Source organism: Xenopus laevis, chromosome 1L, assembly GCF_017654675.1.
Source record: "Xenopus laevis strain J_2021 chromosome 1L, Xenopus_laevis_v10.1, whole genome shotgun sequence".
NCBI classification, from domain to species: Eukaryota; Metazoa; Chordata; class Amphibia; order Anura; family Pipidae; genus Xenopus; species Xenopus laevis.
The window spans coordinates 157,876,538-157,891,185 of NC_054371.1; the positions used below are offsets into that span (position 1 = coordinate 157,876,538).

Sequence of the window (14,648 nt, forward strand, 5' to 3'; positions counted from 1 at the left end):
TGCTGCTCCAGAAGAATTCTGCACTGAAATCCATTTCTCAAAAGAGCAAACAGATTTTTTTATATTCAATTCTGAAATATGACATGGGGCTAGACATATTGTCAATTTCCCAGCTGCCCCAAGTCATGTGACTTGTGCTCTGATAAACTTCAATCACTCTTTACTGCTGTACTGCAAGTTGGAGTGATATCACCTCCTCCCTTTTCCCCAAACAACAGAACAATGGGAAGGTAACCAGATAGCAGCTCCCTTAAGGCTAAGGCCACACTAGGCGATAGCGCGGCGATTTGACTCGCCGCGACTTTTCGCCGCGACTTTTAAGCCGCAATCGCTGTGGAAACTTTTGCGCTGGCGTCTATGGGGAATCGCGAAAAATCGCCAGCGTAAAAACACACGCGGCGATCTTTTCTCTACTGTCGCTCGAAATTGCCTCGCTAGGCGATTTCGAGCGACAATAGAAAAAAGATCGCCGCGTGTGTTTTTATGCTCGCGATTCCCCATAGACGCCAGCGCAAAAGTTTCCACAGCGATTGCGGCTTAAAAGTCGCGGCGAAAAGTCGCCGCGAGTCAAATCGCCGCGCTATCGCCTAGTGTGGCCTTAGCCTAACACAAGATAACAGCTGCCTGGTAGATCTAAGAACAGCACTCAATAGTAAAAACCCATGTCCCACTGAGACTCCTACAGTTACATTGAGAAGGAAAAACAGCAGCCTGACAGAAAGCATTTCTCTCCTAAAGTGCAGGCACAAGTCACATGACCAGGGGCAGCTGGGAAATTGACAATATGTCTAGCCCCATGTCAGATTTCAAAATTAAATATAAAAAATCTGTTAGCTCTTTTGAGAAATGGATTTCAGTGTAGAATTCTGCTGGAGTAGCACTATTAACTGATGTGTTTTCATGACAGGATCCCTTTAAAGAATCACCGAATCAGTGACTGATACTGATACTTTATTAACACCCACTGCACCTGCTCTGACTTGGACTCAAGCTCTCACTTCAAAGCAAATATTGAAGTTATGGTCCTAAATATGGTCTCCTCTATCCGGCCTGTGCCAGGTGCCAGGTAGAAGCTGTAAAAGTCATATTCATTTCGAGGCTGGGCATGAAATGCACTGTATATTTAATGTACAGTGTAATAATGCTGTAGCATATAAAAATCAGTGCACAGTAAAATGTTGATCAGAAAAATATAGGCAGAAGGGCAAGAATTCTACCCGCATCATTGGCACCAAAACCAAAATGAAATCAACCGCTCATCTGCTCCATCCTGAATAGTTCCATAATCACCTACACTAAAATAAATAGCAGATAGATAAATTTGATTAGAAAGATGATAGATATGATAGATAGATAGATAGATAGATAGATAGATAGATAGATAGATAGATAGATAGATAGATAGATAGATATAAAAACACAAATTTCTCTATCTATACATTATATGCATTAGCTTTGGGTGTATCTTATATATCATTTGGGAAGAATTGTTGAAAAATGTGCCCCTTCAAACTGCAAGCTCTTTGGCTGAAACAACAATGCCAGTAGCAGTGCCAGAAGCACAACAGCCTCAGATAGTAGCACAGGGAGGGGAGCAGAGTCAGTGTGTATAATGTATGCAGCTAATAGGGCCACTTATAGTAGTCATAACAAACACATTCATGATGGCAGGCACACAGGCCGGGAATGGGTTAAGGCAGCAGAGTGAATAAGAAACAGAAATAACCCCCAGTGATATATCTGATTGTGCCTCCATTTCCTGCCCCACTCATAAACTCCTTCTTCTCATTTGATTTACAGCGCATCTAGGAACCTGCTCGCAGGAACATGTGTTCAGTCTTGTAGAAATGAACCATAAAAAGCAAATTGCTGCAGCCTGCAAGTCCCCAAGCCTGCCCTATGTTTATTGGTACTTAATGGGAGAATCTGCTCTGGCTGGGCACTGCACCCTCATTGTGGAAAGCATCAAAGGGGCCCTTCTGTAGGCTGGTCAGGAAACCTCACAGGAGGAAATAACAGTGGTATGGCTGGGGCACAGGCACATCGAGCTAAAGGCACATACCAGCCCCCCATCCCTGCTGTGACATTCATAGCCTTCTCCCTCAAGTCTAACGACAAGCAGTTCTTCCTCCATCTCTGGGTTTGGGTATGCTGTGTCCCAGCATGTGAATTGTACTTACAATTACCAAGGGCACCACATTAAAAATCTCCCTCTGTACTAAGTCTTATACCTACCAATTTATCATCAGCTGTCCATTAATCTACCTTCATCTATATCCACCTATAATTTATTTATACTGTCGATATAATATATTGTCATTATCAGTTCTATCTATCTATCTATCATCTATCTATCATCTATCTATCTATCTATCTATCTATCTATCTATCTATCTATCTATCTATCTATCTATTATCTATCAATTATCTATCTATCATCTATCTATCAATCAATCATCTATCTATCTATTTATCATCTATCAATCATCTATATATCATCAATCTATCACCTACCAATCATCTATCTATCTATCACTTATCAATCATCTATCTATGTATCTATCAATTATCTATCTATCTATCTATCTATCAATCATATATCTATCTATCTATCTATCACCTATCTATCAATCATCTATATATCATCTATCTATCACCTACCAATCATCTATCTATCGATCTATCTATCTATCACCTATCAATCATATATCTATCTATCATCTATCTATTAATCATCTATCTATCTATCTATCACTTATCAATCATCTATTTATCTATCTATCTATCTATCAATTATCTATCGATCACCTAATAATCATATATCTATCTATCATCTATCTATTAATCATCTATCTATCTATCTATCTATCATCTATCAATCATCTATTTATCATCTATCTATTAATCATCTATCGATCTATCTATTTATCTATCTATCGCCTATCAATTATCTATCCATCTATCTATCTATCTATCTATCTATCTATCTATCTATCTATCTATCTATCTATCTATCTATCTATCATCTATCTATTCATCATCTATCTATTAATCATCTATCTATCTATTTATCTATCTATCACCTATCAATCATCTATCTATCTATCTATCTATCTATCTATCTATCATCTATCTATCTATCATCGTATTTCATCAGCCTTTGGCTATTTTTCTCCCCATACTAGAGGTGTATAAATGCACAGTAGCCAACAGTTTAGTTAAGGTTGGTTGACACATTCCATTATAAACCTCATTTCTAGGTGTTTATAACTTTGCATTGGTTTGGACAAATACAGATGAAATGTTGCCAATATTTTTCTTACGGTTCAGGCTCAGGTACAATATAAAGCTCTGGTTAGTTCCACTTAGTTCTAGCGACTCGGGGACGAAGCTGGTAATAAAACTGCAGTCGCATATATATATATATATATATATATATATATATATATATATATATATATATATATATATATATATATATATATATATATATATATATATATATATATATATATATATATATATATATAAAAATATATAAAAGTTTAATTCGAGATCCGCATCTACACTATACGATCGGAACCAGCAGCCCCACCATGTGCTTGTGAGTGCAAATACACATGCAAACATCAGTGTGGCACCGTGTTCCTTTTCTTATTTTCCCATGTAATATCTCAATTGCCTTGGATTTTCTGTGTCACTTAGAATCTTGTGCTCCTTAATCCACCCACAGGCACACAACAAGTGGTTTCTCGGGTGCCCAGAATAAGGATGATTTAGAAGTTTGCTGAGCCTGATGCAGAGCATGTGCGCACACAGAACGCTATACATTCAGCACAGAGCCCTCTTAATGAGCTGAGCGCTCTAATAGCCTCAATCACATGTAATGCAGAATGCACTTATTATAAGGGATTAAGGAAAAGCCAGACTTTATGGATAGCATTCCCACTGCATCTCGCCCAAAAATACCCAATTTAAAGCATGACAAACACTCATTTATTTCCTATTTAAACTTCTGGCTATCAAGCTGGATTTCGGTTTAACCAGAAAAAACACAACTTATTTTTCAGAGGCGAATGATTTTAATTAAGTGTAGTAGCGGATTTTTTTTCCCCCTCTGTATTTCAGTTCTGTGGCCTGAACCGGTGGCAAAGAGAAAAATCTGAGCGATTTAACTCTATCACTTCTACAATAGTAACTTCTGTATTTCACTACCCAAAACTAACTATAAATAAATATATATATAAATACACCTCAGTGAGAAATATCCAGACTATTCTCTAAACTGTATCACAGGGTGCCCCCCAGAGAGACTGCAGAATTATGTGTGTGTGCAATGCATCTCAGTCAGTGCGGCAGGAGAGACAGAGGTGTGTAGATGGATTTAAATGACCCACCTGGGTTCTCAGTTCTCCTAGTTACAATGTGAATATCTCGTTTTTGTTTTACATTTAACAGTCTAAAATCTTAATCCAGGTGTTGACTAAGTGTTTATCCACTCTGCCCCGTGGGATCATGGAATGAACGCCAGGAAATCTTGTGTATGGGATTTAACATGAGGAGATTGCAATAGCAGACTGATTGGGGACAGGCCAACTTTGCGCAGCGCTAGGCACAAGGATCGTAGCAGCAGCACCGCGCATGCAGCCAGACTACTTAGTTAATACTCACCGTAGAACAAGTATTTATCACAATATTACCCCCATTAATCTCTTACACAATGTTTTTCTTATAAGAAGCGATATTGAGATGTAGATAACTTAAACGTAAATTTGAAATACATAAGATAGATATATGAACCAGGTCACCACCCACAGGACTTATAATATACGCGGCCAGAAAGAGTAATGTTGTTTTCCATAAATGCTGAAAAAGAAACATATGCACACAAAAACCTTGTAAATGTTAGCCGGACAAACGGTGCTTTGCGATCTCATCCGTGATGTTATTTGTCTCACATGAAACTTTTATATTATTAACAATTACTGACACCCTGTTTTTTTTTGTTAGTTTTGTTTTCCCTTTTTTTTTAAAAAAAAATAAAAAATTAGGCCTCAGCACATCCTTTTGTAAAATCCTTATAACATAAGTTACCTTGGCGTTCCATGACCTTTATAAAAGAAATGGGCCTGAGGTCTCCTGTCTTTATATTGTCACAGAACACTTAATATATAAAAAATAATGTATCCTCTATTGTCAAACTATTAGGATATTATTAAGACGTAGAGGAGATCCATGACCATTTATTTCCATATTTTACAAAAGGGGTACATTATTGATTATAATACACACGTTTCGGTGAGTCATGTGACAAATGACATCACTAAAAATTACTAAAGCGCCTATTATAAATGGTGACATTAATAAGCACCGTTTATAAGGCTATAATTTACAGAATATTCATGGCTCTTGTGTTTTTATATATATATATATATATATATATATATATATATATATATATATATATATATATATATATATATATATATATATATATATATATATATATAGACAAATACAAGATTCCTCTGCACTCAACCCATTATCAATATATTTAAGACAGCGACATTTTGTGCATACTGCTACTGAAAAATGCCTTACCCTTTAAACAAAACAGGGATTGTTTGTCCATATATTGCAATATATTTAAGCTGGCCAACTACGTCAAAGTCATCCCATATCTGGCCAGTCCTATGCTCAATTTTCATCTGATTCATTAAGAATTCTATGGTTTAATTATACATTTATAAAAGGGACGAATACGTTTTACCTGCAACTTACTAGCTGCTTTCAAAGTAAAACTCCCAAACTTGGCTGCCCTTTTATTAGACACCAGTGGGATCACCTGACTATAGTTGGAGCAGGGGAAAGTTGTGCCTCACCACCCTCATTGCACCCCCGCCTAATGATTTTAAAAACTAGTGGTGAGCACAACTTTCCCCTGTTTGTATATATATATTTATATATTTATCTATCTATCTATCTATCTATATATCTATATAGACAAATAATTGTATTTGTATTTGTCTATATGTATTTTGTGGTCACAGCCTCATTGCACCCCCACCTAATGGTTTTAAAATTAGTGGTGAGCACAACTTTCCCTTGTTTGCTATACATATATATATATATATATATATATATATATATATATATATATATATATATATATATATATATATATATATATATATATATATAAGCTATGTGGCTAAGGTGCATAGTAAGGTACATTCACATTTTTAAAAATACAATGAAGATGGTACTGTCAGAAATCCAAGTCTATATATTATATTCGAGTGTATATATATATATATACACACACACACTGTTTGTGTATCCTGGCCAAAGGCCTTTGATGTAGCCCAGATAAATGATCTCAGTGACAGCTCCATATAAATATTACAGTCACAGATTGGAGAGCAGCGTGTGTCATCCGCAGGGATGAGCCGTTGCGTGGATCCGAGAGCAGCAGTTGGATCACATCTCCGTATATATTGTGTATCAAGCGAAGAGCAAGGTAAACATGGCACAGGGGAATAAACACAAACCTACTCCAGTTCTAAGAGCGTTTAAATAGCGCCCGTGTACACGTGCAACAAAACATAATTAATAGGTGTGTTATGTAATGCAGTCAATTCGTATTTTTTTCCATCATTTGGTTTAATTTGTATTCCACCAAACGGGTAGGATTGATTTGGTTAATAAAATCAGCACAGCATTTTTAATTTTTCTTACTGTACAGTCCTGTGTGGGTCCCACCCCAGCCAGAATTGTGTGTACATCAACAAGAATCCCATTGTCACTGTGTGTGGGATTCATTTAAAAAAATCAGCATATTGCCTATCCTAGAATAATTGCGAGCGGTGAAGGTGCAGATACAGTGTTGTTTTAGTGACATAGAGGTTCAGTTTATTCCTGTTGCAGCGAAAAAATATTATATAATGGAAGAATTGTTGATTAATAGGTGACCTCAAATATAAAAAGGAAAATGATTATTATTTGTCCATCGAAAGTAAAATGTCAAATATTTTTTTGTTTTACCCCAGGGTGAGCTGGGGCCTTTTAAAACCAAGAATTGTATTTTGAAGCAGGCTATTGTTATTCACGCGCGTCAAATAGCGTGGATTTCTGTGGTTCTGCCTGAATAATCAATATGTGCTGCTTGAGATGAAGGCGATGCCCTCTCACATGATTCCAGTTGCACTTTACTCCATCAATGCTCCGAGGCCGATCAGTAAATCTTCTAGCTAAGCCCACTGACTCCTCTTTCATACTGCAGACAATCCGGCAGCCCAATCAAACTGATGTCACTACTTGAATCAAGGAACATGTTGACGTTTGCAGTCCTGCCAGCACACAAAAACAAATGGTGTATGTGGAAAGTTGGGGGGTCGGCGAATAAAACTAGGCAAAAAAAAAAAAAAACAGTTGCAAGCGAATTATAAAGGTCAGGTATGTTTTGTTGAGGCGCAGAAATTAATTTTAGTCTAGCTGTTAAGTCCACAAAATTACAGAGAGTTGAGGGAAGATGCAAACAATAAGAGGTTAACCACATTTCTATGGGTAAAGCTGAATCTGTTTAATATAAAGCCAGTATGGGTTGTTAGCTGCATGACTACTGGTACACACTGGACAATGGAGGGCACTCAGGGGCAGGGGGTATTGCACCAGGGCAGTGTAGGAATGAAGTCATAACTTTGTGCCAACTTTTTTTTTTAAAACATTTGCTTTCAAGTGCCCAAAGTGCCAATAGGTCAAGCAGAGACCAGTATGACCCCAAAACAAGTCGTGTTCCCATCAGCTTATTATAGGAAATTATATATATATATATATATCTTACTCTGCAGCTGCTGGAGATGTGTCCAATGCCATATCAGTTGCTAATTTCTGCGTCCTGTGTGCATTTCTTTAAATATAAATGTGTCAAATTCAGAGTTGTATTTTGTTGTAACATCTGCACGCTTTCCTCTACACGCACCCTCTCTATTAAGTTTACTGTAAGACAAAACAAAGACAAGAAACGAGAAGGAAAAAAAGAACCATCAGTCAAAGCAGAAAAAATAAACCCAAGCAGTGATAAAAAAAATTCCCATAGAGCAAGTAATGATATTAAGCAGCTACATACAGAGGCCACAGGCTACTAAGGAGTTAAAGTGCCTCTGAACTGGGTTACAGTCCCCACTACGCTTCACTGTACTAAAAATGATCCCCTTAAAAAGGCAAGGTTCATGCAGGTTATCTGCTGCTAAATATAACCCTGCCTTTGTTTCCTTCAGCGGGCATTGTAACTATCAGAGCTGCGGAGTTTATCCCCAAACTGTGTTACAGTGTTGACCTCAGTGCACAGTAATAACTGTCCCATCTCCCTCCTGCAACAAGGTCAATCATTGGCTTTAATTAGGGAAGGCCTGACTCCCCCAACCCCCGGTACAGACTCAGTCAGTGGTGTATCTAAGAGATAGGAGCGCTCCCATCAGCAGACACACAGCACAAGCAGGCCGACGTGACGTCACGCACAGCTCACGCTGCTCTCCAGCACAGTGTGCGCGCCTGCTCATCTTATTGGCGCACACTCATCCGCCGCTGCTGCATCATTCCTTTCCCTGGCATTTTCATACCCACAACTGCCAGGCCTTCTGCGGCAACACCAGAGACACTTTCCTAAAACTGAAGCTTTTCCAAGAGAAGAGAAGTTTTTATGGTGTGGCTCAGGGACCTGTACCTGAGAGCCCAGGAGCCCAGGATACCTTCTCCCTTTGCACAGTGTTTGCCATTGGCAATCCCTTGCCAGTGCCACTGCCTGAAGGTAAGAGCCAAGGCCAATATGGAACAGGACAGATTCCTGTGTTTTTAAGTTGTAAACTGGTAGGTTGTACTTTTGTGTGTATTTTGGGGGCTAGAATATACAGTATCTTTTCATTTACACCGTGTATTATATATAGTGAATAAAGTACCCCCTCTTGTATAATATAAGGATATAAGTTACCGAGGAGTTTCATGAACATGCAGGTCATGGAACTCCGAGGTAACTTCTAATATCCTTATATTTTGGGGGTACTTATTTATTATAATACACACATTTCAGTGAGTCATGTGACATCACTACTCACCGTTTATAACTGATGACATCAGAACTCACCGTTTATAAGGATATCATTTACAAGATATTCATGGCTTTTGTGTATTATATATATATATATATATATATATGTATGTATATATATATATATATATATATATATATATATATATATATATATATATATTGCACTCATAATAATTGGTGCCTTGCAGAGGTCCTGCCTGGGGGTCTCCCACAAATAGTGTTTCCGAGGAGTGCAGCTACAGGAGATAAATGATCTGGGGGTGTAGATCTGCCAATAATAGCACAGAGACTTTTGTTTCTCCTCTGAGCCCATTTCATCTGGCTCCTCTCTGTTCGGCCTGCCAACAAATACACCTATGTGGGCGCTGATTAGGCACAGTCAAGAAAGGAAAGACCAGTTAAGAGCCGGGCAACTACTCTACCTACTGTACTGCAACTTGGGAAACAACCTGCATGGTTACTGACTGTCATACTCGGTTATACCAGTAATTATTATGGATACATCAAGAGAAGCTTTCTCTGAAAAGTGAAATAATGCGCTATACTAATGAAAGAACGTGTAATTCTGAGCAACTTTTCAATATACATAATATTTTCAGTATTTCGTTATTTCTAAATGTAGAGGCATAGGTTGTCTATCGCTTTCTGCACTGTTGGTTCTGACCCTTGAAACTATGTTCCAGGTACATTTACAACAACGGCGTGCATGCTTCTGCACCAGTCTGTTAAAGAGCTGGCGTCTTCTGTAATGTTTAATTGTCAAAACCAGCAGTGCTAAGAATAGCGAGAGACAAAGGAGAAGTTTTGATTGCAATTACATTTACTAATAACAGCTGCAAAAGAATTTAGAATGGCGAGTCATTGCATTGGGCAAAATTGTATTTGTGTGTATACATCCCCTTTAACTAGTGGAAATTCTATTTTTCTAATATACACACAGAATTTAGGATGGTTTGTTATTAAATTCTACGTACTTATGCACAGACACACAATAGTAGTGAGATGTGTTGCACTGCATTAGGTCATTTAATATGCAAAACAATGATTTTGTACCAGAACACATGCAAGGAGCCTACAATATATGTATGTGTATATAACATGATATGGTAAATGCCAAGCATATCCCTGTAAACCCATACTTCTGAATTGTTATTAAACTAAAAAATAGAGAGAGAGCCTTTGGGACAAGGATGTATGTTTAGCTGTTGTGCTGAGGGCTGCAGGGTGTTTTCCTTCCCAGAGCCGCAGACAGAGATGAGGGGGAGAGAGGGACCCAGATAAAACCAATCTCCCTTCAGGATGACGGTTTGATTATTTTATTGGAGCCGGCCTCGCTGCTTTGTATACATTGCACCATCAAGTTAAATCGTTAGAGCATTCCTGAGACTAAAATATCTATTTTTACATCTTTGATCTTTCCTTTTTTTTTTGCAAACACCACCCCAGTCCAAGGAGGCAGGCAGGGGCAGTTTGCTTGTTACAGATGAGGGTTGTCATGGCAACACCCTTACAGCAAACTTGCAGTTGTACCTGATCGCCCCCCAAAATATCCTCCAGTTTAGTGCAGGGAGGAGGCGGACGGCCAAGGAAACAACTATGAAGTGAGAATTAGAATTAGAACACGAACGACCTGATTAGCCCAATTTAGCCTTCAAGCCAGGCAGTAAGAGTTTAAGGATAATTTAGAAGCTTTGGATGGGGAAGACAGAGAGGGAGAAACCAGGCTGTGGGGGAAGGGGGCAAATATCTTGCTAATATATAGAAATGCTAAGGAGGGAAGATCCATACAGTAGAAGTATGTGGAAGGCAGAGGCAGGAGTGATGGAAGGAGCCAGGCTGTAAGAGTGGAGCAGAGCTAGTGGTTGGACAGTGTCTGTGCAATACCCTATGCAATACCAGTGCTGCTCTCCCCTCCCCATCATTACACTAGGCTGTGTGTGTGTGTGTATGTATGTGTGTGTGTGTGTGTACAAGAGAACAGCTTGCATTTCTCTCTCCATCCAACTCGCACTGGCCTCCACACAGAGACACAGAGAAAGGAGACACAGGACAGAGATCTCGCACTTCTCAGCCTCACTGATGCCCTTTCCATAACCCCATCCCTACCAGCTAACCCCCTGCCTCTTTGGGAAGGAGCTTCTCCCCCAGCACAACGATAAGGCCGGCTGGATTTATCTCTCCCTCACTGACATTCTCACACTGATTGCACGGAAAATAAACCCCTGTGGCTGCGGAGGAGATCACCGTTTTTTCCTCTCAGACAAGCAGCAAATCTAAGGCGGAATGAGGAAGGCGACCCCCATACCGGCTGCTGGGCTCTAGATACACATTTCTGCCCGAAAGGGCCGGCTTTGAACGGCGATTCCATGGGAAGGATCCAGCTTCTGCCATTATTTTCTTGGGAAGGGGAGGACTGAGCTGGAGACTCAGCAGCAACAAGCACAGGGGCCTTTAATACTGACAAAGGACTGAAGGAGCCGCTTACAGGTATTGTTTCTCCCACTGCACAGCAGGGACGCCTAGGAGCAGACTCACTGCCAGTTCCGTGGTTCCCTTAGGCTTTAGGACTCAAACACAGGCTGAAATTCAACATTTCTACAACAAAACAGCAGGCCTTATGCACAGGAGCTGTACAAACACACCACATCTCTCTAGCTCATATGTATAATGCACACTCTCATGTACAGAAGTCATCATTGTGTTGTTCTCAAGTGAAACAGGACACATTATAACTAATATTTTACACAAACTACGGACTGTACGTAAATTACGAGTCGAGCCAGTGTTTTATCAGACTACAAGCTATTTGTGTGTGTGTGTGTGTGGATTTGCCTACCTGTTTATATATTCATTTCCAATACATTTACATTCTGAAATGGACTATGAGGCACCTAAAGAATCATAAATGACAACAAACCGACTTTTAATAATAAAACACAGATGAATTCAAAATATTTCTGCAGTGTGTCATCCAGAAAGGGGCTGCTATTTTATCTATGGAGGTTTGCAGGGGCTGCCCTATCTAGCTTCCCAAAAAACACTGTATGTTCAATGTAAATGCAGAGCTGTACAGTCAGAATTATGGACAATTTATCACCACCAACATTTTATTAACCAATTACAACACAGTGACTGCTTATTAGATAAAGCGCAAGAGAGACATAATCTAATTTGCAAAAAGAAAAGAAAGACCCTTATGAAACTGCATGGGACATTCCATCTGAAGTAAATAGCATTTTGTACTTCTCATGTTCTGTATAGGGGCACTGACTTTGTATTTTTCATACAAAATGATCCCCACCTGTCAATGCCCCTGAAATGGAGAACTGTAAAATCATCGACTTCATCATCCATAGAAAATGGGATGATGGGAATTTAGCTTTGTCCATAATTCATTCCAAAAATATTAATTTTGAGTGTTTAGTTTAGGTGCGTCTGAGGAGTGCACAGTTGTATGGTTTCAGCCATATATATTGGCCAGTTCAGTTATGTGTGAGTAACAGGCACTTCTCCACATGAATAAGCCTGCTAGCAGTGTGTAAAGAAACTGACAGTCATTGACTGTAATCCCACGTCAGAGAGACACACAGGGGCCAAACTACAGACCTATGACAGTTTGTCTCCTCTTAGTGCAGGCTCCCACTGGAATATGGCGGACACAGAGGAGGCTTATGGGATGCCTGATACCCCTGTGGAAGCAGAGCCCAAAGAACTACAGTGTGAGCCTAAACAGGACAATCAATTGGGGGCAAGCAGCAAGACCCCCACTTCTCCTCCGGCTGCATTTACCCAGCAGGTAAGAGTAATTTCTAGAGACACACACAGAGGGTAGCCTGCCATTCATTCATTGCAAAATGCTACATAAATACACTGACATTCACAGACTAAAGCACTGGCACACTGGGCACAAATTGTTATTCATGGACCGATATTACATATAATACAAAATAGGAGGACCGGCACTCCAAAGTAAATAACTGATTAAATAACACAATGCACAATTTGTTTCACACACAAACACACAATATATATATATGAAGCAGAAATGAAGCTATATTTCAATTTGTATACAATGTTTTATGACAGACAAAGCAGTGCATGGCCCCATTCAAAAACCGTCATCCCAACACATTTATTTACACTTAATTAATACATTTTGTCTGGGAAACAAAAAATTAAAAACCGCTATTTGCCACTGGAAAATTTGGACAAACTGGTGGAAGTTTTTCATTGTAACTGGCTAAAGGCACATACTTTACACCTCCCACCCCCGCCACATATATATTAAAACCCCAGCTTAATTGGAAAATTCTAAGTTGTATAAGCTCTGCCTTAACGCAGGTTCACATAAAAAGAGGGGGGCTGGCAGAAATGTGGGAGAGTTTATCCTTGTGCCAGATTATGTGTTTATACTCTGCCTTTTGCTCATAGGGAATGGAAGGCATTAAGGTGTTTTTGCATGAGAGAGAACTATGGCTGAAATTTCATGAAGTTGGCACAGAAATGATTATTACTAAGGCTGGAAGGTAAGAGAAGCACATTGCGAATATAATATAATAATTGTGGGTTCGGAGAAGTGCATTTATTAATCATAAGTCCTGGCCAATTATACTGTTCATTAAACCATCTGTCAGGTTTCAATAAAAAGCACTGCTTACTTACGAAGGTGATTTTTTTTGTGCTTCATATTCCTGACTGCGAGTATAAAAATGTCCCAGGCTGGACTCCAGTGCAATGAGATCCTTTATAGAGCGAGCGAGAGCGGGTAGGGGAACTAAAGGGGAAAGAGACAGGGAAAGAGAAATAAATCAGAGGCAATGGCCACTGGGAAGTAAATGAGAGGGGGACCTGAATTAGGGAAACTGAGGTTGAGAGACAGAGGGGAGGGAAGGTATGTAGAGGGAGAGAAATTAGTGGAATTTAAGAAAAAATGGAAGCCAAATAATCAAAAGGAAGGACAAATAGAGGGAGAGAGTAAAGTGGAAATAAATTATGGGGAAAATAAAGGAGATGGAGGGAAGGAAGGGGAAATTCAGGAGAGCCTTAAATAAGGGAGTATGAAAAATAAAAAGAGAAAAACGTAAACTGAAGGACAGGAAGAGTGATTTATAAGAGAGGGGGCCCAATAATAAGAAAGGTAAGGGGAACTAAAGGAGAGAGGAGAAGGTAACTGATAGACTGCGAGAATAAAGGGCAAGTAAAGCAGAGGGAAACTGAAGAGGAGAGAGGGAAAGGACTAAATAATGAGAGGAACTGGAAATGGATTAGAACAAGGGAATTAAGTATAATATAGGGGGATAAATTAAATGGACAAATAGATGCAAAACAGGGCTGCATAAAGGAATGAACCAAAGATTATGTAAGGGAGTGGAAAAGGTGGAATAGTTAAGGAATTCATAAACACACTAGAAATAAAGGCAAGAAAAAAATGAAATGAAAGGAGTATGACATTTATTTGCAATGGAAATGAAAAGTCAGGCTACACTATTTACAAAAGACCACAATGTACAGATTAAGGGATAACAGGGTCGGACTGAGC

At 39.1% G+C, this 14,648-nt stretch overlaps 1 protein-coding gene and 1 long non-coding RNA gene across 5 annotated transcripts in view; one reads left to right on the forward strand and one right to left on the reverse strand.

The window, feature by feature from the left end:
* Positions 1–6,903: 6,903 nt before the first annotated feature.
* On the reverse strand, positions 6,904–8,488 carry LOC121394556. Its single transcript, XR_005961762.1, has 2 exons — positions 7,844–8,488; positions 6,904–7,407 (listed from the first exon to the last, which is right to left on the reverse strand). It is a non-coding gene; the product is annotated as an uncharacterized LOC121394556 (long non-coding RNA).
* Positions 8,489–8,563: 75 nt separating this feature from the next.
* Positions 8,564–14,648, forward strand: part of tbx5.L (T-box 5 L homeolog) — a 48,982-nt gene continuing 42,897 nt past the window's right edge. Inside the window, exons 1-3 of one of the 4 annotated variants that reach the window (XM_041587427.1) lie at positions 8,564–8,809; positions 12,745–12,905; positions 13,541–13,635. In XM_041587427.1, the coding sequence (XP_041443361.1) occupies positions 12,759–12,905; positions 13,541–13,635 (242 nt within the window). In that variant the 5' untranslated portion in view covers positions 8,564–8,809; positions 12,745–12,758. 4 annotated transcript variants of the gene reach the window in all.